This window comes from Melanaphis sacchari, unplaced genomic scaffold, assembly GCF_002803265.2.
Source record: "Melanaphis sacchari strain LSU unplaced genomic scaffold, SCAv2.0 Contig24_pilon_pilon, whole genome shotgun sequence".
Classification (NCBI taxonomy): domain Eukaryota; kingdom Metazoa; phylum Arthropoda; class Insecta; order Hemiptera; family Aphididae; genus Melanaphis; species Melanaphis sacchari.
Window position 1 is genome coordinate 2,415,921 of NW_020271125.1, and position 27,821 is coordinate 2,443,741.

General features: G+C 26.2%; 1 protein-coding gene across 2 annotated transcripts in view; it reads left to right on the forward strand.

Annotated features, from left to right (window-relative positions):
- LOC112595024 (probable G-protein coupled receptor No18) overlaps positions 1-27,534 on the forward strand; it is a 130,939-nt gene extending 103,405 nt beyond the window's left edge. For both annotated transcript variants that reach the window (XM_025340095.1, XM_025340094.1), the window contains one exon: positions 25,659-27,534. In XM_025340095.1, coding sequence (XP_025195880.1) covers positions 25,659-26,726 — 1,068 coding nt within the window. In that variant the 3' untranslated portion in view covers positions 26,727-27,534. The remainder of the gene's footprint in view (positions 1-25,658) is intronic.
- Positions 27,535-27,821: the final 287 nt, after the last annotated feature.

Consider the following 27,821-nt stretch of genomic DNA (forward strand, 5'->3'; position numbering starts at 1 on the left):
CTCGTTGTTAAATCACTCTACGAAAATGGAGAAATACCTTTATTTAGCCAATTTATTATGTCACAAAATAACGATATTTTTGAATATATTGAGGTTATTTTATCATGTATCCTAAACCAATTATAGTATAATCAATAAGCTTTATAAGTTTTATCGATAACTGAGCTTAGAAATTGTATTTAATGTAATATCATACATAAGATTTATTTATCAACCTCAGATCATTGATATACTTTTAAAAATACATTCGTTTATAGTTTAATTATATGCAGTGACACATATTAATATATTATTAATCAAATACAACTTTTTAATGTTCTTATTTTTATTTTTTAATATCGATGAAATGAATTCATTACTTTTTTATTTATAATGTTAACACTATATTTAAATAAATATGTTTATTTTCATATGCAAATCTAATGTAGTCTTTTACGTGCAATAATCGCTGTTGTCGAAGATGCAATAAAACAAAAAAACAACTGTTACAATTTGATAATAGGAAATATTAACTTTCATTTATATAAAAAAAATTATACATAATTTAATTAAATATTGTATATGAAACAAAATTTATGATTAATACATTAATATTAACTAGGACATTGCTGGCGTTTTGGTTATGCAATTTCACTACACTTATGTGTAGTTGCACAAAGCACACATTCTGAAAACACGGATATTATATCAACAACAAATGCAAGATTTGACAGAACTATAACTAAATCTAACAAACACAATTTTTAAATGATGATCAAGATCAATCAAAACAAAATAGACGATAGTTATATAAATTGTAAATACTGTTCTTTAAACTCTCATCAAATTCAAAAATTCAATTATTTTATGAAATTCTTGATTAGGTATTTATTCTATATTAATTATGATAGACTTAGTGTCATACCATCTTAAAAAAAAAAAAAAACATTAATTTATAATTTAATGCTTTGCTACACTATTAACTAAAGCTATACATTTTTATTAAATTATTTTGTTTTTATATTATTAAACATATAAATTAACTTAAAACAACTTAATTACTCGCCTGCAAAAGTATACCTAATACCTACTTGAACCGCTAGTATAATTATATGGGATTCCTTCAAAGCCTTTATACATAACATGAACAAATCCTAATATCGTTCAATCTGTAATATGTCAAAATTTTTATATTTTATTCTATATTATTCGACCTTACATAAGTTATATAATGGATGGGGATAGATTTCATACGCAGTTCGCCAGTCATATATAGGTGTACAATCATTATATTAAAACATAATAAACCTTTTTTTATAACTATGTATTGTTTTGTTTTTTTTTTTTTTTTAGCTAACTATGTAATAATTTTTGCTCTAATCAATATTTAAATTTACACATTCTATAATACACTATTATATTTTAATGATATAACTAAATTAATTTTTTTATTTACTATAATGAAGGTAAATACATAGTATATTTATTTGCATCCATCTGTTCTTTCTGTTACACCCTATATAGTTTATATAGAAATATTTAGTATTCATTTCAACTTTTTTTATTACAAAATCGCATATTAAATGTCCATTTAGCTTATTCTTTCAAATATGTTTCAATATTCACATATAGTATTTATTAATAAATCTAATAAAAATTTTAATCAAGACTTTTTTTAGTGTTAATACAAATTAGATGAGTGTATTGATGTAAAAAATGCTATGAACAATTTTACATTAATTTTAATTTTCCATTCGTATCATTTAAGTCATCGATCTTGATGAAATGTTATCAAAAATTGTCCAAGTATTTATCTTTATTATTATAATGATGTCAATGCGGTGACCGTCAAGAAGCTAACGTGTTATTTTATAGTTTATTTTACATATTATTTTAGCCCGAGCGTGTGAAAATAAATTACCGGACAAAAACTGTACGAAGGCTAAACAGTTATGTGCTTATGTATAAAGCACGCAGGTACGGCGTGCACGGAAGAATATTTGAAATGCCTGAATCGACCAATTTATATTTCTCTTTCACGACCCCTACACAGACAAGACCGCGATAAACTTATTAAAATTATATTTTTTCTTTTTCCAAAACGTTACCACAATATATATAAATATATTATATAATATCATTAACACTTCGACTGGTGGTTTTATTTTTACCGCAGTGTATAACATAATATCGGTAAAAACAAAATATACATTTTCGGATGTGTATAATACGCAAACGAGTCGATTTACGGTTGTAAAAAACGTGTGATTCGGGACTACCACTTTTGTCGACACCGTTACAGCCGTGATCGTAAAACTGAAAAAAAAAAAATAAGATAGAAAAAAAAATGAAGAAAATTTAAAATAGCGACACGAACGAGTAGACGTGTTACTCGTGCAACACGTTCACGCTACACAATATTTAGTGGCGCACATCGTTTTTTTTTTATTTATTTTTTTTATGTGTTTATATATATATATATATATCATAATAATATTCATGAAACCATAACAATTCGCCCGTAGGCGGCAACCGTCGTCGACGCACTACTACTTCACTGATTTGCATATAGTGCACCCGGAGCGCCTATAAAATTGTTCGAGTGATAATGGATGATAAACATATATATATATATCACATATTATAAGATACGGTTGGTTGAGTTAATCAATTATGCGTGTGTATGTGTTTATGTGTTTGTGTTAGTGTGCATGCACATTTTATAGCAATGTTCAACTGCACTTAGAGTAAGAAAAAATAAATAAATTCACGAATAAGGGTTACCTAACAATTTTTTTCACGTATTTCTTTATTATTATTATGATTGTATTTAGTGCTGCTACTTTAGCGGTTTAAATATGGCGTAGAATCGGTTTATCGTTAAAACCGATAAATGAAAAAAAATCTCTCTAGGTACTTAATAAGTATTAGACTGTAGTAGAATATGCTAATTTATTCTTATAAAACGGATAAATTAGAGCGTCAAATTCGATAAACATATTAATGCTATAGGTAATAATATAATTGTATAACTATTTAAATGGTTATATTATCTTAAAACCGTTTTATTCTTGTAAATAAATCATTCGTATAGATTAAAAGTATTGCATTTATCGTAGTATAAGTAATGATAATATGTTAATACCTCTTAAGTCATTTATGGTTAGGTTAATAGCTAATATATTAATAGGCATTATATGTATTTAGTATTTACTGTATCGTACTTATGCATAATTAATACTTTTTTTATTTTTTTCCAGGTAAGTTAAATTATTTGTGGTTGAAATTGGAAATTCGTTGTATTGAAATAAAATCGTAAGTACTCTAATAATTGATAAAATTTAAATGAATTATTAAAAAGTATTGAGATAATAATCTTGCTCTATATATGATTTTTTTTTTTTTTTTTGTTTTTCAATAAAATCATTGAATAAGTGTATGATAATAATATCAAAATATATTAACTGAATTAAATACTATTAATAAAATATGGCCATAATGTGATATCTACCAACGACTATACTCATTCATCTTAAATTAATTTAAAAACAATATCAATAGATTTAATTTTTTTAAGAGAGTATTATTGTAAGTCTTGAATTTAAGTCCCTTTACCAAACATAAGTATAAATTAAAGTGATCTTTTCTTCTGTTTATTTTGTAAATAACCGTTAATATTAGGTTCAAAACTAAGAGAGCTATAGTGTGTTTTTACAATAATGTTGTTCTTTTTCTCGTGGAGATTTTTAAACAGAAAGGATGCCTTCATGAGTTTCATATAATGTAATTGTAGATCAAAAATTTAAAATAGCCTTAACTTCAAACGTGTATCGTATTTCGATTTTATTTTTACTTGTTTCTCATGAGCACGAAAAAAATCTCAACATTCACGATTTTAAACAAGATATTTCAAATACGTTTTTTATGTGAAATTTGATGATTTATTTAAAATTTAAAATCACAACACTCTGTTGAATTATGAATCCATGGAAAAAGAAATGCTATGATATAACTTGTAAGATGTTTTGCGTATATATTTTGTTTGCATTTTTAATAAAACATGATAAATAGTTTAGTTTAAATTAATAATAAGATAAATATATTTCAATATTTTACTTTAATTTTTATTTAATTTTAATATTCAATAATAATAAAAATTATATTTCTAATACATTTATAGAATATTAGTAAACATAACAACACTGAATAACAGTATATTATGATATAGAATTTAAAGAAAAATGATAAATCATCGCATTCAAATGACTATTCTGAGCGGAACAGGATTAAAACCACTCAGCAATAATATTTCTTCAAAAATTATCGACGGTTGTCGGAAGTTTTTCCTTACGCTTAGAAAAAGTTTTGAGAAAATCGAAAAATGTCTTTGCAAATTACCATCTAGACTTGATTTCCAGTTTATAAAAGACAAAGGTGCTGCATAAAACTTTTTGAGCACTTCTCTCAACAGGAAAAAGTATTTATAATAAAATATAACAAATAAAAAAAAAAAAAAACCATCAATTTTCAATCAATTGTAACACCGTCTCACTCAGAGCCTACAATATACCATTGAAATACTTACACATTTATCACTATACTGATATTATAGAGCAATATTTTACTTTATTATATGTACTGAAATAAATATTGCATAAAATTATAAATAATACATCTTTGTTTGTAATTTATTTATGAATAATGGAGCGATTCGTCCCAGGTACCAGATATATTTTCCAGTAAATTCAACAAGGTTACTATTAAATACAATACATTAAACCGAAGTAATTTAATTTTATAAAACAATAATGATACCATTGAATTTTTATATATTGCTTAATGTCAGTAAAAAGGTGAATGTGCATTATTCGTGTTTTTAGACCACGTCACGAAAACACCAACAGTTTTCATTAGGAAAAGAGTCCCCAACCCAAATGACATTGAATTATAATAACTTTATTTTATTTTTTATTTTTTTTTTAGTACACAAAAAACAGTATTTAATCTAGTTGGAACACGCAAACATTACCTACAAAAAATAATTGTATTTTATGGTATTATTTCACTTAAAAAAATTGATTGCATTAATGACATTCGTATCATGTAATATACTAACCTTTTCGTCAAAACTTTTATAATTAACAATCAGTGTCATTGTCGTTGTTCCCGCCATATCGTTGTTTAGTTTTTATCTCATTCCTTTATGCATTTATTTCTTTCTCTCTCGTATTTTTTTTATTTTTTTCCTCGTATCTTCTCTTATTTTCTCTTATTCTTTCACTCATTGTCTCTTCTTAGTTTCCCCGATCCACCAACGTAAATAAGACCTACCCACTTGAACTATTTACTCTGAAGTCAACAGGAACCTGTAAAAAAACAAATTATCTCTGCCTTACACTCTCCATCTCACTTTATTGAAGTATTTCTCTTTTGTGGCTGTCTACGCGCGATGTACAGTACTAAAACAACAAAAAGCGATGATTAAACTCTATGTCTATCCGCTCAAGCACGAAATGCGTACATTTTTTAACATAAGAACAAAAAGCAAGTGTACAAAAAATTCCTCGTGTGGCTTTTTTCACATCCTTGAATTTTTTGAAATTCATAAACAAATTTTTAAGTAAAATCAGCTTCTAATTTTGATATTATTTACATGTTCACGTGAAACCCTGATTCCGATTACATAGTGTACCACCACCATCATCACCGATCTTCTACTCGTTTGTATATTATTATTTTTATTATTTTTTTTTCAAAATCCCTTTTAACACATATAATAATATATCAAATATAACTAGAATTTTTCGACGTCAGAGCGCATTAGTTTGAAAGCTCCAGGGACAAACGAAGATACAATATGGCTTGGTTTGTTTTGTATACATTTTTTTTTCATATTTTATACTTATTCTTCCTCCATGGTGAGAAAATATAGACGTTTTAGTTTTCAGATTTCTCGTATATTTATTTCGGACCGATCCAATTTAACGCCGGCGACTTGCACGTTTACACACTTAAGACTGAATAAGGTTTTATTTTTTAAAGTCGCAAAGGGTATGTGAAAAGATGGCATATAAATCAAACGGTTGGAGGGCTACCGAATTCTTCTCCACCTAGACAAGCAAAGAAGCTTCCCCTCTATTTATCAACGTTTCATAAACTGACTTTTCAGACAATATATATATAAAAACAAAACCTCTCTAGTACGTGCTTGGCTCAATATCCTATTGGTTTTCACTACATAAATAACCATGCAAATACATATTTATTTTTTTTTCTATTTGTTTATTATTCATTCCTATTAAACATATATACACATATGTACACACATGCTAACTCATTATTTCAATACAATATTATTACTAAAAATATTAGTACCCAAAGAAATGACAATTTTTATTAAATTAAATATAATTTTAAACGATAGAAAACTATATTACATTTATAAAAATTAAAAATAACGTAAAAGTTATAATGTAATTATTATAATATCTTAAAAATATAACATTTTTAATTTAACGATATTTATAATAATTTAATTTGAAATTGTTATATAATTAAAAACGCTTATTATGAATTCATAGTTTGTTTAAGTTATACTTTTATAATATAATAGATTCCCTAGACACTTGCCCTGAGTAATTAAGTTTTAAAGGATTTTGGAAATAGAAACGCATTTTTTATAATTAATTATTATTTGAACAGCAAGAGTATAAAATTAGGGTTTAAAGTAGACTAAAAATAATAGTACTCTTAACACAAAGTGCGTAAAATATATAAAAAACAAATGTTTCGAAACGTTTGACATTAAATTGACAATTAAGGCCATAATAAATAAAATAAAATAGATTTAACTTACAATACCAGTTAGAGATTTCATAGATATTGTTTCCTTCGATATCTTGATTGGCGTTTAATTTTAAGTCATAAGTCTAACAAAATGTATCATGAAAATAAAACAAATAAGCGTTCAATAAAATTTGAAAAATTCAAAATGCAAATTTAGTACCCTTTATACACAAACGTTGGTTTTTACTATTAAGCAATGTTGGTTACAAGTCATCGTGATTTATTTATGCACTTGCGTGCTGTTATCTATTGTTTGTATGAATCCAAACGCATCGAATAAAAATGATCAAAACTATTGACTCATGTTATTTATAGAATGATACATAGTAGGTGTATATTGGATGGGACCCGATAAAAAGTGCTCGACAAGATAACGGTTGACATTGGTTTTGGTGTAGATATCTTATAAATGGCAGTCTCCTGTTTAGCTATGCACAATAGGAAAATATATTTAGGAAGTAAAAAAAGAATATCCGTTTAATGCATACTCCTATACCTAGTTTATCAATTGGGGAAGTTCAATAAAACTATAACACTGATGTATAAAATATAAAATAATACTACATTTTTAGATAGAAATAACTTGGAAATTATGTTTATTTATGTTAAATCCAAAAGTTTTTATTTATGCAAAATTCCGAAAGAGTTTTAAATACTATTATTGTGATAATTCAAAGAACGATCAGAATTAACGTAATATAACCTTATAAATTATTTAACTTACTTGCTAACCATTATTTCAAGTTTGAAAATGAAGTTAAATTATAGTTAACTTTTATTGTGGTTTGTCATTGTCACGTATTTTTAGGTTTATTTAAAATCGTAATGCCGAGGAGTGAGTATTTTCTAATCGAACACTATTACTGAAATTAAAAAAACCTGAATTTATTCTCTGCGACATTTTGTACGTTGAAATATGAAATATGAGATATGATAATGAGTGTTTACTAAATAGTAAATTAATCATAAAATAAGTATTCGGTAAAAATATTTATTTTTTTTAATTATATAATTAAGTTATAGATATATTTATTACTGTTAATTTGCAATCATAAAAATCAAAGTTGTATCCACTTACTGTATAGTAATCATTTACTAGTATTTGTTGATAAGTGTATTTACAAAAAATATATTATATTATTATATAAATAATTAAATAAAAAAAAGTTATAATGATTGTTTATTATAATTTTAAACAATTTTATATCACTATATATTATTCAAAATACATTTTTTTTTATAGAATATAATTTCTCTAATTAATTTTAATGAAGATAAGAAAATTTTATAGTTTTTATTGGTTTTACTACTTGAATAATATTCATAAGTTCTTAGTAATTTAGTTTTAAAATGTGTGACCTTTAAATTATTATACTGATATCTTTAAGATGCATTAACTATTCTTGTTCTTGTTTAACTGAAAGTTAACAAATGAGTTCTCCTAATCAAATTACCATATTGCAAGAATGAACTAAAACCATTCTATAGGAATACAGAAATAAAAATGGTCTTATTATAAATATTATTTTGAATGTTTTGGTCTGTTATAAAATCGCCTTTAAATCAGATAAATTATGAACTTCATAACTCTGTTCTTTAAAATACTCAACAATAATTTATAATACCCTTAAAAACACACAATTTCAACATAGTCTCAAGATTAAGAATATGATATTTATTTAAGAATTCTCACATTATGTTTGAAAACCTTTTCAGTGAAGGGGTTTGTTGTCTTAAAATTGTATTAAGTAAATGTTTAATGCAAGAAAAAAAATGTTAACTCCCATCAACTAAATATATTCCATTTTTATGAAACATTTAAATTATATAAATGGTTTTATCATATGAATTTCGCTTCACATTTTCAAATATTGTTTCATATACTATTTTAATTTAAAATGTATTATAGAAAGTTGAACGCTTTTATACTTTAGAAGTTAACGTCATTCTACTATACAATTTAATTTTGATGTACGACCTTCTTTTTAAATATGATCTAATAAGTTTGTAATAATTATTCAAGGATTCCTTGAAATATTATTTTGACTGACTTTATGTTTTCTTATTAAAGTATACCAAGACGGGTATAAACTTATAAATTATAAATTTCAATACAGAGTTCATATAATTATTATAGATAAAACAAATACCAATACTTTATTATGAGACTAGCTTTACAAAATATAACATTATTAAAACGGTATTTGTTTGATTCATATTTCACAGAAATTAATTTCAATCAAAGTAGGCAATAAAATCCAATGGTACGAAATATAATAAAATATAATATAGGAAAAAAATATTATAGCTCCGAAAAAAAAATCATATGATTCAGTAGAAACTATTTTAAACACATATTTTCATAATGCTAACTAAGTTTTACAATCAAAAACAATAACAAATCTTAATATTAATTCTAATTTTATATTATTAAATAACTGTTTATTGTGTGTGCGGCTTATTAATTAAAATCGTGTATAATTTTTCAATATACTCAACATATAAATACGATTAAACATATAATTAATAGTCATATAAACTTTTGAATCAGTAAATAATAATTATAACGATGAATATTAAATAAGTTAGTGTTAACATTGTTAACTGATAGCTATATTATTTTATTAATAAAATATTTTAATAAATGTGATTTAATTAACGTGATAAGCGATAATAGATTTATCAACGTTTTGCAGTATAAGATGTATAAACTTTATGCACTCGAAGTTAATTGAAGTTTGTTGAAAACACTGCATTTTTTTAGTAATATAATTACATGTTCATAACACAATTTAACATATAATTAATTTTGCGAATCCCTGGGCACATTGGCATAGCTATCATTTATCAATAATAATAATAATACAAATAAATTAGCTAAATAAGCTACACATTCACTCGCTATACGATTCATTTACATCTTATACTTAGACATAAAAATCTACAACAAATCAAACAATATACAATTTACAGCTAAAAAAAGTATGATGTAGTAAAAAAAAAAAAAATATTATTAAATCGAACGAAAAAAATAGCTAAAATATAGAACAAAAATTCAAATGTTAAAAAAATTAAATTGGTTAGAATTGGATACGTATACCAGACTTGTCCATCCGTTTTTGATGGCTAAAAGCGACCCCTTCCCTTCTTACAGTATATCAATCGTGTAGCACCACGCTAACAATAAAACACATTTTCAAGGAATGCAGACATACAATGAACTCGGAGGGGAATTCAAAGTAAGGCATCTCATTGTAGACAGTTTGGGGACAAATTAAAAAAATTAAAATATTTAAAATAGTTGATTTACTATAAACAAAATATACTTTTAAATAAAACTATTATAATAGTTTATTATTATTATAATTATATTACACTAAAACCCATTCATATTATTGTAAATTTGTATCTACATTTTTATTCTTAAGTTGTCAAGCAATTAATATTATAATATGCAGTAACTATATTATTAGCCATAAATAAAAATAATCCTAATAATGAAAAATACCACTGTGTATCTAATAATCTGGTTATCGAGACAAAAACTTTGTTTTCAGGATCAAAACAAAAATAAAAATAATTCATGTCACTATTTTATTTGAAAAATTTGATTTATTCTATTTATCATTATACTATATTTTATAATATTACTGTTAACATTTAAGTGATTTAATTATATTGATTTTTTTAAATATTATACATAATATTTAAGGGGTAAATACGAAAATAATAATTTTTTTTTTATTTTAATTTTACCAATTACAGTTTAAGTTTTCAAGACTAGCCACAAAAAATATTTTTCCACCAATAAAATGTAAATAGCATACCTTATTAATTATATTTATTAAGATTTACTATAATGTAGGAATCATAAAATAAAATATGTTATAATATAACGCGCTAATTATATTAGCAAATAAAAGAAAAAAACGATCTATGATAATAATTCAATAACTATCGAACATTGCAATAGTGCAATTATTCTTTTATTATTTTATAGTAAATATTATATGTACGATAATATAACATTTATGATTTTAATTAATTTTTAATGAAATCATCTACTTTTATAAATAATTCAGTAAAATTATTTAATCGAATTTATACGAATTATGTATTATTATAACTACATATCATTTTAAATATTTCATTCATAAACTAGTTCTATTTTTAATTCAGCTGTAATAAATTACATATTTTAATTTTATGTAATTCTAATTAACAGACTAATGTCTGTAATTTATAGAAAACAATTATTACATACTATTATGTTCAAATGATCAATGCAGTTGACCTTTAATATTGTTTTTGTTTCTTTGATTCAATAGATTCAACAGGAAACTAGTAGCAATATTACACCTCTAAGATACATTATTTTCCTATTGTTTAAGTCCACAAAACATCATAATAGAACACATTCTGAATTGTATGTTAGCTGCAAAATAAAATATTAATAAAATATATATGTAATAAAACGAACATGTAACATTTGAAACATATATTATTGTACACACAAATAAATTTTAAAAGAGCTAAAGTTAACAAAATTAATATTTATATGTTTCAATGGATACAAGTGTGACCTATTATTATTATTATTATTTTACACGCGTAGATACCGAATACTAAAAAACCGCAGTATCGAAGCAAATAACTTTCGGCTTGACATTTACCATAATTCGTATAATATGAAAAATGTCAGCCGTTTCGAAATTTGTTTGTCAGGTGATACAAATATCTTGAGAAGATTTATTTCCTAATATCGCTACATACAATGAAACATGCATTACCTAGATATAAAAAAATATATAAAACGTTCAAAATGGGCCGTATGTAAATCATATATTATATACATATTATAATATGTTCGTGAAAAAAAAAGTTTGGAGCTAATTTTGTACAGAATAGTGGTATCCGAGGTGTTCTAAATCCAAATTCAAAGTTTGTTAGTTTAAATTAATTTTGTGAAGTTTTGGTCAAAACTGTTTGCATATGCTTAAACAAGGATTTTCACTTCCAAATATCTATTATTTAAAAATCAACTTTTTTTTAAATATTTCTTTTAACCATTCGTGTGAGTAACTACGGTGTCTTTAAAAAATAATTTATTAAAAATATGCAATTATGATGTATTAATATAATACACATTTTTCGAATATTTATCATGTAAACCTAAATAAACGAAACAAATTACATAGTGTGGTAAATGTAGCGTTTTAGTTCCAAAACGGCGATTATAATCTATTTATATAGGCAACACATGTATGTAAACATCACATGTTAATTAAAATATAAATTAAATATTTATAATTTAAGTTCCACATAGTTTACTTATAAAGTTCAGTATAGTAAAATATACAAAATTAATGTAATAAGAATACGAGTAATAGTTCGTTGAAGAGATGTAGTTTTATCACAGTCGTGGTTTTTTTTTTAAATTTTACTGTGATTATTCCATCAAATGTTTGCTGTAAAATAAATTTTAATTTAATTCATATTATATTATTAGGTAATTTATTATTTTATAGTATAAACTAATTTAATAAAAGTGTTATTATAAAAGATCAATATGCAAAGTACTATGATTATTATTTTTAATTATGTAACAATATAATCTTCCATGAAATTTTAATAAATACACATTGCAGACTGAAATATGAATAATACATTAATATTAACTTATAAATTATAATTCAATTTCAAACAGCTTCTTAAGTGGCTATTATAGTACTGTGTAATGTATGATTACATTATCATAGCTGTTCGAGGTTTTAAAGAATAAAAAAAAATTTATAGAAAATGATAATTCATTGATCACGTTAAGTTCAACTATATAAAGTTAAAAAAACCTACAACCTTCATTATCAGTTTGGTGAAAATATCATAATACATTTATCTACAACCAATAAGTTACATAGAGAAATATTAATCTTCTGTAATATTTTCAGCGCACGATAAGCTATAACCAAAATACAACACAGTCATAAAACACCCCGAAAGAGGAAGAATGTAATATTTAATTTAGATTTTGTCGTAATTTCGTGAGAAATTAAATCAATTTGTAATTATTTATGACCTCGATACACGTTTTTATTATTGCCGGACGAATAAGTATTACGCTGTATAGTTTTTGATTAAATACCAACTTTACTTTTAAAGCAAATAATTAAGTACTTACTTTACTTAAAACAATTATACATTTAAAAAAAGCTGAGGGCTGACCAATAGTCGAGTTGTATCTCTTGATTAGACAATGAGATAAGCGACGATGGGCAACAGGCACTGCTTGGCATTACTGGAGTTTACTACAGAGCTAATCAATTTTTGGGATTGAAGATGCAATAGCATACAAGATAGAGTGGTAATGCATTTTAATTTTCCTTCTCGGAATTACGAGAACCTCTGCCATCATCGGTTGGCGCATTATATCATGTATACGAATACAATCGTCAGTGGTATCCGAAACATAGTAGACGGGTCAAATTTAATCAGTTTTAGTAATTGTTTAATTAACTATTTGCATTCGGTTTTGTGTGGTCGCTTTAGTCATCATAATTTATTGAATGGCAGGTCAAGATGCCAATAGAAAGAACCTGGAACATAACGCTCGCCAATATGATACGATTTATAATATAACGTTAACGCGAGTATTACACATACTTATCGACAAATAATATTTTACTTCAATATTTCACATCGTTTTTATTTTGGTTTTAAAAGGTAAAAGAAATTTCAAAAAGACACTTCGGAAAGTATTTAATATCATTATGAAAATGATTAAAACTTTATAACAACATTGAATTGAATAATAATAGTCTAGCTTATGATAACAATAATTTGAAAGTTCAAACGACTGGAGGCGAAGATTTTAAGGCGGTGAAAGTTGTGAATATTTGAATTATTGACTTTTCATGGGTTAGGTTGAAACTTTACTAATATAGGAAAAGAATAACAAAATATGATATTTCCTTTTAACTTTCATCAAACTTGACAATTTAATGTTTAAATTAAATTACTACATAATCTCTATATAATTTAAAATCTTTTTTAAGCTTCATAAGATAATGTGAAAATAGAATTTTAGCAAAGTTTACGAAAAATATTTAGAAAGAAAAAACCTCGTAACACAAAAAATATAAACTTATTATATTAATAAAAAACAAATAAACCATATATTTAATGACTTCCGTTTATTTGATTTTATATATAAAGTTAAGTATCTTTCATTATTTGTACTTAGTTTTTAATTTAGTATTATTTATTATATTGTCTTAAATGAAACCATTTCCAGTGACTACAGGGTGGCTCAACTTTTACTAAAACGCCAGAAAAGCCTTGGACGCAATCAGTTTTTGCGTTAAGGGTTAAGAGGAGGGCACAGCTATACTATGACTAGTAGTGGACTCATAAATATTTAAATTTGAATTTCCTGACCGGCAATCCCATAATCCTTACCCTCCCTTCGTGCACCTTCTCTTCGCCACATCTGTATTTCTTCATCTCTTTTCCTCTTTTCCCTCATCTGCATTACTAAATCGCTCTTTCTCTTTCACACTTTCCCTTCACGACTCATTCTGCTTTTACTCCGCCATTTTTCAATGTTCTCTATCCCGTTGCAGAGTGACTCATAAATAAAATTCTCAAACGATTCAAATCAAATTAAAATGTTTATAGTTTCATAATTTATGGTCTCTCATAATAATAGTGGTAGCAAGGAAAATGGCGGAAACAATACCAGACTATACGTCATATTTTGAAGTGGTGGCAAACAATTATTTTCTATACAGACACAAAAGACAAAAAAATAATAATAACAATTATTATGTTGTCGAGTAGGTGTCACAATAAACATTGAATACAAATTTAAATTATCTACATATTATTAAAATAAATTAAATCAAAAGTTATTACTAGTACTCCCTAGGTACAATGTGTATGAACAAAAATATAAAACTATAAAATATTATAACAATATAATAATAATAAAAAAAATAAATAAAGTGTAACCTTGTATACTATGCAGTCCCAAAATGTTATTATGGTGAATATTATAGTATTTTTAAATTTTAGTAAGATCATATAAGTCAAAAAATATTTGACCCCAACTGTTAGCTAATATTATACTCTATTTCAGCGATTCTCAACTTTTTAACTTCAGGGTACCCCCTACACATCTAGAAAATTTTCACGTACCATTGAATTTAGAAAACTCTATTTTTTTCATTTTGCTTAATAAAATTTAGAGAATATTAAAATTTATTAAACAAAAGTAAAATTAAGCATGTATAATTTGTTAAAACATAAATCGACCAAGCATTACAACATTGTAGAGATTACTGTTTATCTAAATTTCTATCTTTAACGTGAGTAAAACCGACTATTTTTTTTAGTAATCAAATAAACGAAATAATATTTTATGTATATAATAATATTTTATTTTATGATAAATATTTATTTTTCATTCAAGTACCACCTTTGAGCTTTCTGCGTACCACTAGTAGTACGCGTACCATAAGTTGAGAAACGCTGCTCTATTTAATAATATTAACAGAAAAAAATACAATATATTTAAAATATTATTCTAGATTCTAAGGTGATAATGATGCATTTTGTAGTTTAACAATGGTTAATACTCATTTTCATAGTAATTATTATTATGTTTGTGTGAGACTGTGACTGTGTATCACCATCTTTTGTAATAATAAACATTTATTCAATCTTCAAGTTTGAGGATGATTTATAGTAGCAAATTGTATTTAGGTGGTAGGTATTTTGGGAAGTCAACAATCCCAAGTAGTTTTCAAAATAATAGGTAAAAAGCAAACAAAAAAAAGCAGGCAATTAGGCGCCGTCTTACTATATAGTACGTTTCATATCTGGTCATTAATTAGATCACTATAATAGATATTTTAAATTTTAATTCTATATTACTCAGTATATTTTACTATTAGTTTTTGTCGATACTATATTGCAATAGTTAAAACTGAATTTAAAAACTTTTAAAGTGTCATTGCATATAATATTATGTTATAGTATACGTAAAAGCTACCCATCCCCAATAAATAAAATTATAAGATATTTTATAATAATATGAATCTTAAATTACAAAATAATTTGCAAATTTTTCGATTTTGATCAATTTTGTAAAAATTAATTGAAATAAATGTCTTGTGAATTTTCTATTTTAATTTCCCAAAATATCAACTATGTAAATCCAATTTTTTACTAGCAATCATCCTATAAGTGGAAAATGTAAATATTTTTATTGCTCCTAAGGTGAAGTCTGACACAAAAAACTACATTATAAAAACAATACTCAAAATACATTTTTTCCTTCTCTCTAAAATAAGAAAAACTTAACGCAAAACCAGTTGAAAATATATTATCTTTTTTTATTTTTATTATTCAAAAATGAATAACAATAGAAACTTTTATCTTTTGTATTTGTTAATTATTTATGAATATATTATGTATTATTTATTTCTAGACAATAAAAAATTATCTTTAAAATATTTTGAGTTTTTTTTTTCGCAATTTACTCGTATATAAATTTTAAATTGTATTTAATATTATAGAAAATGTACAAAAGAGATGTTAAGATATAATTAACACCAAAGTTTCGCTATAATATGTATTTATATTTTTTTTAAATTTTTAACTTGAGATTAATGTTTTAAAATAAAATCAAATATATCATTTAAATATTTTAATATTAACATTATCTTACGTTGTAAAAACGTATATGGTATAGTAGTTCACTATATTTGTTATTATCTGTTTATAAAATCAATGAGAATATTACGATAAACCGTTTTATACATCTCCTCGATTTTTCTGTTATGATATCCGTATTAACGGAGATAATTGGTGGGTTTTAATCATTTAACACTTAAGTGTTCTGAATAATGACAATATAGTAATAACTGAATTTCAAAATTAAATAAATGTTACAGTTAGCCTACTGTATCCTTACAATGTAAAATATACCTTTAATTTAATAGGTATGTGTAATTTCTTTATGCAATTCGTATGAGTTCAAGAGTTTCCTCTCTTCCAGTTTGTATATTATATTGTGTGATTAATCAGTTCACATATTAATTCAACCTAAAACCACTTGTTTATTGTTTGAGTGGGATGAACGAAGCTCTTAATAGTACTCTACAAACTATAGAATAATATTATAATTTATATTATAGACTCCAATTTCATGGGGTGATTATCACAAGCATTGAACAACGTTAAAATTAACTGTGCACATTTTAATGGCGAACGATATTCAGTCTGATACAAAACCAGAATATCATTATTTTAAACAGAGGCTTAGAATTGCTTATGGACTTGAATGGCGTGGAAAATGACTTTTAATCAGTAAGGTGTAAAATAATTTTATGACTTTAAAACTTTAGACAAAATGTTAAAGAAGTATATTTTGTGAAGAACAAAATACTGGAAAACTTTTAGAATATTTCTTCAGTAATACATTTTACGCTTCCGAGTAATCTAAATAAGAAACAATTGCATAATAAAATTCGGCGATAAAATAAATAATCAATTTAAGTACTTAAATAATTTAAAACAACAACATAGTAATAAAAGATACGTTTATGTTTTGTTAAACTGATAAGTTCTTAAGATAAAATTTTGGTACTTAATTTAAACCTCGTCATTATTTGAAACAGAAATATAATATTTTATACTCTGGTATTCTAGAGGAAAAATGTAAACACCCTATAAACCTTGTCTTTGTAATGTTGTTTTAATAACAAGTAAATAAGTTTTTATTATTATTTTATATGATACAAAAAAAATTAAAAAAATAAGTAAATGTTAAGACCATTTTGAAATTTTATTATTGGTTGATGGATGTATCCATAATATGTATTATAATGTTATGCCAAATATTTTAAAACAATTTTTGAATAAAAAACTAAATATATATATGTATGAATTTAAACAAAAATTTTAGATTACATTTTTTATTTAAAAAATATAATATAACTTTTATTAAATTAGAAAATCTGAATTAAATAATATAATATTTATTTTAAGTAATATAATACCGTAAAAAAATTAATATTATAAAAATTGTATTTTTACTTTAAATTGACCTTTCTAGCTCTACAGTAATATACCATAAATACATAATATTGTATTTATAAATTTAATGACTAAATTTCTTTTATTTGAAAATATTTGAATTTATCTTACATTTAATATAAATAATCTTGATATATTTAGTTGTTAGGTATACAGATAAAATAAAAGATTTATACTTTATAGTCACTGCTTACTGAGATAGAACAATTAAAAACAGTTTTTATACTAAATTGGTATAAAAATAAGTAATGTACATTACATTATTGAATTTATATTTCCAGGAATAGAATTAGAAGATAATATAATCGTTTAGTATTTAAATTATTCCAAAAAATATCCTCAAGTGCTCAAACCAGCACATCATTGTAGGAATTTTACGAGGATATTCGATGATTCAGAATTCTAAATGTATTTTATATTTTAAAAGTTTAATCCAATAATTACATTATTGTTTTCTTTTAAATTTTTTAAAATATCTGTAACAAATAATCAAAAACGATAGATAATTTATTTTCCAACTAAATACATAGAGAAAAATAAAAATAATAAAAATAAAGTAATTACATTTTTAACGTCACCCAACAAAAATTATCCATTATAACAAACAGGAAATGCTAAAATGTAATAATTGAGTAAATATTCAAATTATATAATGTAAAAAAAAAAAAAGAATGCAGATTAATCTGGTTTTTAACTTGAACATTTTTAGTGAAATTAAAAGAATTTTAACAGTGGAGATAAAAAGAAAAAAAATAAATATGAAAAAAACATTAGAATATTTTTATATATAAAGATCTACTTAAGAATGTTTTTACATAAAATTCTACGAATAATGCTGTCACTTTAAAATAAATAAGCAACCATGACGTGTGTCAACTGTCAATAATAGTAAACCTTACTCTTAAGAATAATTAAATGCAAGAGAAAAATTAAAAACTATAGTCATTGAATTCCATTTATAAAAATTATAACATCAACATAAAAAAAAAAAAAAACTACTGGAATATAGTATTTTATTTTAAAACAATAATTATATTCTTACAACTACAATCTTGATAATACGAGTATTTCACAATATTTATTACTAAAAAAAAAAAAAAAAAATAAATTGAAAATAAATCAAGTACGTATTCGTAAGTTATAACTTATAACCTATATCATTACTATGAAATATATGATAACACAATATGTATTATTAATGGTATTTACAACAAATAAAAAATACACGTTTACAATACCCTAAGATGTCGAGTTTCAAACAATAATTAACAACAAAAATAATTTATTACCAGACCACAAAAGATTAATTCCGAATAAATATAATTACAAATAAAAGTATTATTATATACATGTTTTTTGTTTAATTTATGCAAATATAATTTTTAAATTAAATAAATCTAATTTGAATTGTTTACTGCACCAAGCTATTTTTTACTAGTATTAAATTTAATAAAAAATACAATTACGTGTAATTTAATGGTAAAAGTAATAACTAAATAACTAAATAATAATAATAACTGTTTACTGTGGAAATAAATTAATGTAGCTATCAATTTGTTTGTTATAATTCTTTGAGTAATGACCGCAAAAGTCTTTCGCAGTGAATTCACTGTTCTTGTTAATGTTTAGTTGAAGTAATAACGAAATATTTATTATTATATTTTGCAAATGCGTGATAATCGTTGCCATAGAGATTATGTTTTAAAACACATAGGAGTATAATAATATTATTATTGTTGTAATAGCGCATAGATAGATAATAAACAATATAAGCTTGTTACTTATAGATGAATAAAAAAAAAAAAATATATAAAAAATATAGAGAGATTCAATCAAAGTACTCTATTTATTAGTTTTGGCATGATTCGATTTTACCCAAATTCGATTTCATTCAAATGCATGCGAATTGTATACAACGAATTCAATTACATTACAGACACATTTTTTTTCGAAAGTTGTCTGTTTAAACTCTGTCATCCTAGTAACATCACTACGCAATATTCGGAATAATTTATTCTTTTTTTTTTTTTTTTTTTTTGTCTTAAACTTGTAAATAATTTCTTTGTTGTTTATTATTTTACAAAAACATTTCTCGTTTATTTCGCATTAATTAATAAGTTTATCGAGTTTTTAGAAAACTGAGCGGTGGGCTCGTTGAGCTAACTCAGACGAGGAGTAGTGTAAAAAAAAAGAAAATACCACATCGTATTTTAAGTGAACAAAAATATAGAAAGAATTTTCATGAAGTTTTCATTTCTGTCAGGGATATAAATATTTCTGAGTGATTCAGTCTTTAGAAATTTGTGGTACAAAATATAACTGAATACTCATTTTTACCAGTACAGACTTGTTTCATTACCATAGGCCACTAAATAAGAAAACTTTAAACAATATCATACGTGACCATATTATATGTAAATCAAGTAATCTTCAAAAACATAGCTATATAGTTATTATCAGATAAATACAAATATAAACTTATTATTTTGATTAAATATAAATTAAATACTTTTATTTCACGGTATCTTTTACAAATATTGCAGATATTTAAACATATTATATACAATTGAGAATGTAAGGATAATTTGTATCCTTAGATTTTTTTATGCAGGACCAGCCTAAATTTTAAAAGAAACAGGGTATATAATTACACTAGAATACTAGATACATGATTTCAGAATGTATGAAATGGGAATTTAGTTCTTAAGCTTTGTAAAATAATCTGTAAATTATGTTTTGTTTTTCTTAATTGCCTTTTTTTTTTTTTTTCTGAAGAAAAAGAAACCTTTATTTTGTGTACATTATAATAATTGTCAATGCATAATATAATATAATACTAATGTTTTAGTTATTTAATAGTTTATATTAAACGTATCATTTTGTTATTAAATACGCCATGCCATGTCATAACTACACATTGAAAACAAAAATCAGATGATTAATTACTATCGTTAAGTGCCTGTCATTGAATTGACTGTTAAATTTAACACTAATTACTTTTTTATTTGATGTAATTTTAATTAATCGCTTTAAAAATTTGAAATTTGAAATTTTATTTCTATCATAAATCACAAATTTATATATACAAGCAGTACAATAGTCAATAATATAGTAATGCAATTTCACAGTATAAATTGGTACGTCATCCGATTACGTAGTGCCTGTGATTAAGCCAACATTTACGATAATATCTTTTCATTTATTTCATTGTTTAAACACTGTGTTTAAAATGTCACATGAATGCATGAAGGGCTGTGAATACAACCCCATAACGAGAATACAATTGAATGCTTCACCTATAATAATAGATTCCGCTATTAATGTATTTGGATCACAAAATAAATTTCAAACAATTTTTAAAAATCATGGATTCTAAATAAATATTCCCAATGTATCAAAGTCTGGAATCTAAAAAAGTAAGTGACTCGACAACTAGATTAAATGTAAAAACGGAAGATATTTTAAAATTAATGAATTTTATTGACAATCATTTCGAAGGTTTCAACAAAAATTAGAATCTACTCGTATGTTGACCGAAATTAAACACTAAAAAAATAAAAGAAAAAAAAATAAATTAAATAATAAAAGCGAATATTACATGGTAAACTATCGAAATTTTAAAAATCAAACAATAAGATACAATAAGAGTAATAAAAAGCTAGAATGGAAGAAGAAATTAACGGTATATTTAAATTTCTGAATGAAAATTGTCTCACTATGATACAAATAATTATCAGACAGCTTTTATTACAGTATTTGAAGCAGTCAGAATAATAACATCGTGTAATAAAGATCCGATAATCGTAACGAAACTGGATATAATTAAATGAAAAGAAATCTCATGAACGCAAACAAAGGGAAAAAGTTAAATGCGAATAAATTGTATATATTGGACCATTAATAGCAAAATATGCATAAATATAGATGAACATCTAATCAAGAAAAAATAATTCTTTATTGATATACGATATAAATCAAATGATAATAAATTCAACTGAATCAACAACGTAGATATTCTTGTCAAGGAGAATGAACATTCAAAAATTACCAAAATAAAGTCTAGTACAGATTTATATAAATCATAACCTATAAATATTTTAAAAGACTTTTATAACATATTAAATTTATTGTCTACTCTTTTTTACCAAAATTTACTATGTGACATATTATATTATATCTTTGTTTAATAATTTTAATATTAGGTTCTTATATTTTATGGTATTTTTTGCTAATATTTATTGCTAACCTTATATGTCTAAAAGTAACGTAATCAATATTGATTATCATTAATGACCAAAATTAGCTCTCACTTTGATATAATTAATGAAGGTAAACAATAATAATATATTAACAACAATAAAATATCTAGATAAGGTTAACACGCTATTCTAAAATAATTAATCCAGTTCAATATACTTTTTCTTAATATAAAAAGCATTTCAGAGCCCTTTTGGAACTTGAGAGCCTTAATACTGTACTTATTAATAAAAATTGTATAATAATTTCATAAAAATCATGAATCAAGTAAAAACATCAATCAAAATACTATTAAATTAAATAATTACTAAAACGCAATTTTCAATATTATTACATACAAATCCAAAAATGTAATTATATTTATTCAAAATGATAATGATAGTATATTCCTTACAATGATAGAGTTAGAAATACTAGATGCTAAATATTTGTTCACAAAAATTACGTTTAACAAAATAAAATATGTAATTTAATCAGTTTATAGTTCCTCAAATAGTAACATAATAATATTTATTACAAATTTAGGTGCAACCATAATCAATAAACTAAATTCCTACAAACATTAAAATAATCCTAATAGGAGATATAAACATAAATCTACTTGACACTACTGAATTCAAGAACAATTTACTTAGATCTAATAAATTCTTTTAACTTTAATCAATATTGATTGTCCAATTTGACCTTTATTTAATAATTTTCATATCGTATTATTCGTTAGAAGCTTTGAGACTCTGAGACAACTGTTAAAACTCTTTAATTACTAATTAATACTATCCTAACTTTTATTATTTCTACAATGGCATCGTTTAATGGAAAATCAGAATACCAATATCAATAATAAAATGTATAAATATATATATATATTATGAATTTAACAACTAAAAATAATCGTAATAATATGAAAACAATTAAACAACCCGAAGATAAGCTAGCACTACTTACAAAAACTATATAAAATATATTAAATAACAGTATATATTATGGAAAAAACAAAATTTAATCAGAAAAATCAATTATGCATGATATTATTAGATCAATTAAAAAAAAAAAAAAGTGATAAATTGCATACTCTAATTAGACGCCAATTATTCAATTCAATTCTTTAATCTTTATTAATAAATAAATTTAAAACTTAAAGAAATAAACTATTATAATTAAACAGAAACAACAGTATTGTGGTATAAAAATTAAAATACGATAAATATATTATGATAATCCACAAAATAAAAAACAGTTAAATCATTCATTTTATATTTAATCTGTAGCTTACATAGGTTAAATACTGTATAAAATTGGATAGCCTTTACACTAGCTAAATTAATCTAACCAAACTTAAATCAAATTAAAATTTACGAAAGTCTTGGAAAGACTATTGACCAGCATCTTCTAAAATGTGACGCACACATATAACATAAATATATAATTATGAAAATTAAACTATATACGTATGTTTATATTTATACAAGAAAAAAAATAAATACACAAGAGCTATGCATGGTTTATTTTGGTGTGACCAGTTTATCTACAATATAGCATTACAGCGTAAGGTATTCTAGATATTGTAGCAAACAATTAAATATAGAGAGCACAAAAAAACATAATTATAATAATATTAAATAAGCCCGAAACGTATTCTTTTATAAAAATATTCAAAGGCTTACACTCATAAGTTGTTACTCTCAATGGTGAATAGGAATGCACGTAATATCAATTGTAGTTGTATTTAAATATACCATTAAATATTCATTAAAACCATTATTACGTATTATTATTTATTAATAAAAAATTTAAAATGAATGTGAATTGGATTTTGGGGCGTGAGTGAATTGATATCTAGTGATAAAAAAAAAAAAAAAATTACAATATATTAATTAAATAGAATTATAACCATTATATCAATTTATTTAAAAATAAATTGGATTTTTTAAAATATTTTCAACTCAAAAAAGTTCCATATTTGCCTATAGGTATGTTACGTCGTTTAAAAGAATGCAGTAAAAAAAAAAAAAATTCGCAATATCCGCTCATCATCTTGTCAACTTATTATAAATTTTATTTTTAAACTTTGATTAACCATCGCGTGCTAAACATAATTTTGGCAATTTAACTAAGATCATTATAATAATATGAATGTCAAATAATTTTTTGCATTAAAATAAACTTTTATCTTAATCGTGTTTGAGGTCAATATACTATTATTGATCATTGGTCATGGTTAAACTACTGCAATACAATACGATTATTAATCTTGTTAATACAACTTAATATCATAAACATTGTTACGTAGTACAATTTGTGGAGTATTTCAATTGTCTGTATCAGACAGGAAATTTTAGTTCGTATACTCTACCCATTATTATCTCGTAGTCTGATTAGTCAAAAGCGTCTTTTTTGAGTGAAAACATTGCGTTCGTTCCGCGAAAACTTGTTCAGATAACTGTGATATGCCAACAGTATTCGTGTACATCGCAGCATCATAGGAAACTTACATAACACACGCGATATATCAAACCGCGAAAGTTTTCTGGCAGTGGCACGTTCTCGGTTGACTAAGGACGGGCCTACAATACTATTTGCACTATCAAGAATATAATCTAATACATATTTCGTGCTCGATGAATATATACATACATATTTTAAAATATTATTTTTACCTGTTTTAATACGTATAACTATGATGTGCCGTTTTAATAATTTATCGGAAACACGGGTACAGTATCTGATAAAACGACAACATTCATTTATCTACCAGCCCCGACGATAGTAATGGTTATAACCGGTTACCACGCACTCAACCCTCGACTTTATTAAATACAGTGAAATTCGCTTATTACGATCTTCAAGGGACCAAGAGAATCTGATCATTATAACCGAACTTCGTTATATCCGGATTATTAAATGTAACAACACATAAGATATAAAACCAACCAAATACATTGCTTAGAATCGTTCTACCCGGAATATCGTTGTAAACGGCATCGTTATAAGCGAATTCGACTGTAATACCATGTGAATAATATACAGTTACTAAACTGTATACGTCACTATGCTTAAAATACAATCACCGTCGATGAAAAATAATAAATCAAAATACAATTGGTAAATAATTATAGTTATAAATGTAGTACGATAGAACGATAGATATGTTATCACAGAGTCATAGACCATACTGTTTGACAAAATAAAATGAAATAGGTACTATAAAAATAGTTATTATCCACCTGAACAACTGAGAATTTCACATTATCGAGTAAATTTTAATAAGTTTGTATCCTAGACACTTTTAGTAGGGTACCACAATATGTTTTTGTCCGATAAACTGCTGGTGCGAAATACAAACAATATATTATTATCCATATAAATTGTGCCTATATACATTATACCGCATCGATATTGTAATATAATATAAGAACGCATTACCCGACGAGAATAATCGACACGCATGTGTTTGCATTTTTTTTTTTTTTATGTTACAGCTGAGCGAGGACTTGGGCTACCGGATATATTCGGCACTAGGTTCGTTCTACATACCGTCGTGCATAATGGTGTTCGTCTACATCCGGATATACTTCGCGGCCAAGGCGCGAGCGCGGCGGGGCATCCGGAAACCGCCGTCGAAGCCGAAAAAGGGTGCGGCCAAGGCCGCAAAGGCCGCCGCCGCGGCGACCGCGGCCGCGCAGAGCCCGTCGACCGTGTCGCAGACGACCAGCTTCATCACGCGGCCGTCGCCGGCCAGCGTCCCGCTGACCGCCTTCCGGTCTCCGCCCGCCACGCCGGTCAACACCACGCTTCCGGTGATCGCTTGCGACTACGCCAGCGACGCGAGCACCAGCGACGTGAGCAAGGACGGCGACAAGGACACGCTCAAGGTGTTCACCACGCAGGGCAGTCGCCGGCTGACGATCAACGGCGACCTGGGCGGCGGTGGCAGCGGCCGGTGCCGGGCGTCCAGCGTTGCCGTGGACACGGACATGGTCAGCGAGCTGGAACCGTCGTCGTCCGACTCGGGCAACGTGCAGAAGTGCGGCGCCGTCAAGCCGGTCAAGTCGCGGCTGTGCAAGCCGATATTCGGCGTCGGCCGCAAGTCGGCCAAGGCGGCATCGGCAAAGGCCAAACGGGACATACTGGACACGGGCAAGGTGTCCATAGCCTGCCGCAGCGGTGGCGGTGGAGGCGACGGTCACCACCAGTACGGTTCCGGTGCCTCGAACGCGGCTCACGGCGGCGTGACCCTGGATCCGGTGCCGTGTCAGCCGCGGCCCAAGCCCCGGGACCCGGAGCGCGAGAAGCGGCGCATCGCCCGGAAGAAGGAGAAGCGCGCCACGCTCATACTCGGCCTCATCATGGGCTCGTTCATCGCCTGTTGGCTGCCGTTCTTCTTCATGTACATACTGAAGCCGCTGTGCCCGGTGTGCTACATCCCGCCGCAGGCTTTCGCCATCGCCTTCTGGCTGGGCTACATGAACTCGGCCATCAACCCGGTCATATACACGATATTCAACAAGGACTTCCGGCGCAGCTTCCGGCGGGTGCTGTTCAAGTGATGCGAGTCGTCGCCGCGCCTCCGACCCGGACGTGGTCCCCCTCCCGCCCCATCGCTGTACAACTCGTACGACAGTGGATCCTCGTCCTCCCCCCCGGCCATCCTATTCGACGCGCACCGTCGTCTTTTCTTCTTATACTCGTTCTTTCGTATCTTCCACGTTCTCGTTCATCTTGTTCTCTCGTGATCGCCGTCATCATTATTATTATAAATTGTTGTTGTTACTGTTACCGTCGTTATTATTATTTATCGTTGTATATTATCACACATGCGTACGTGAAATACTGTCTATCATCTCCACCCACCCACCCCGTTCATGTAAGCGCACGGTTCAAATACAAAAACCGTACATCCGGCGTAATAGTCCCATAACTAGCGATCAAACATACGAATAGCGAGTCAGTAAACTTTCCTCTAATTTTACAGTGAAATTCAAAAAATTATATTATTTATTTATTTAATTTTATTTTATTTTTTATTATTATTATTTTTTTTTTTGATACCTTTACAACTACCACACTCGACATTTTAACACCAACCGCAGGTAAATTATTGCGCAACGAATTCAAAACGAACGCCACGCATACTTACTCGTGTACACACACATGTTACATAGTTATGCGTGTAAAATGTAGTCGGTATTCAACACTGGTGTTGTAGAGTAATATGAGGCGTATTCGAAAAGGCCATTTCAAGTAAAAATTGGGTTCCCGGATTACGAGTTACGATGGTAAAAGTCTACAAAATGTATCGATAATATCATGAATAAAATAAATACGTTTTAAACTTTTATTTGTCCATTTTAAAAATGTTATATTATTCTAAAAAAATAATATTATTACATTTCGTTTAAGTAAAAATTAAAAACCAAATGTAAAGTTATAATACTCATAATATCAATATATATATATATATATATATATATATATATATATATATATATTTAATTATACCTTAAATTACAACTTAACAATTCAACCAATAAAAAAAAATCTTTATCATCGTGCACTAACATAAGTTAAGATTACATAATAAAAAAAAAGTTATTATTTTTAAATAAAACATTATGAATTGAGTTCAAAACATATAAGCTTAT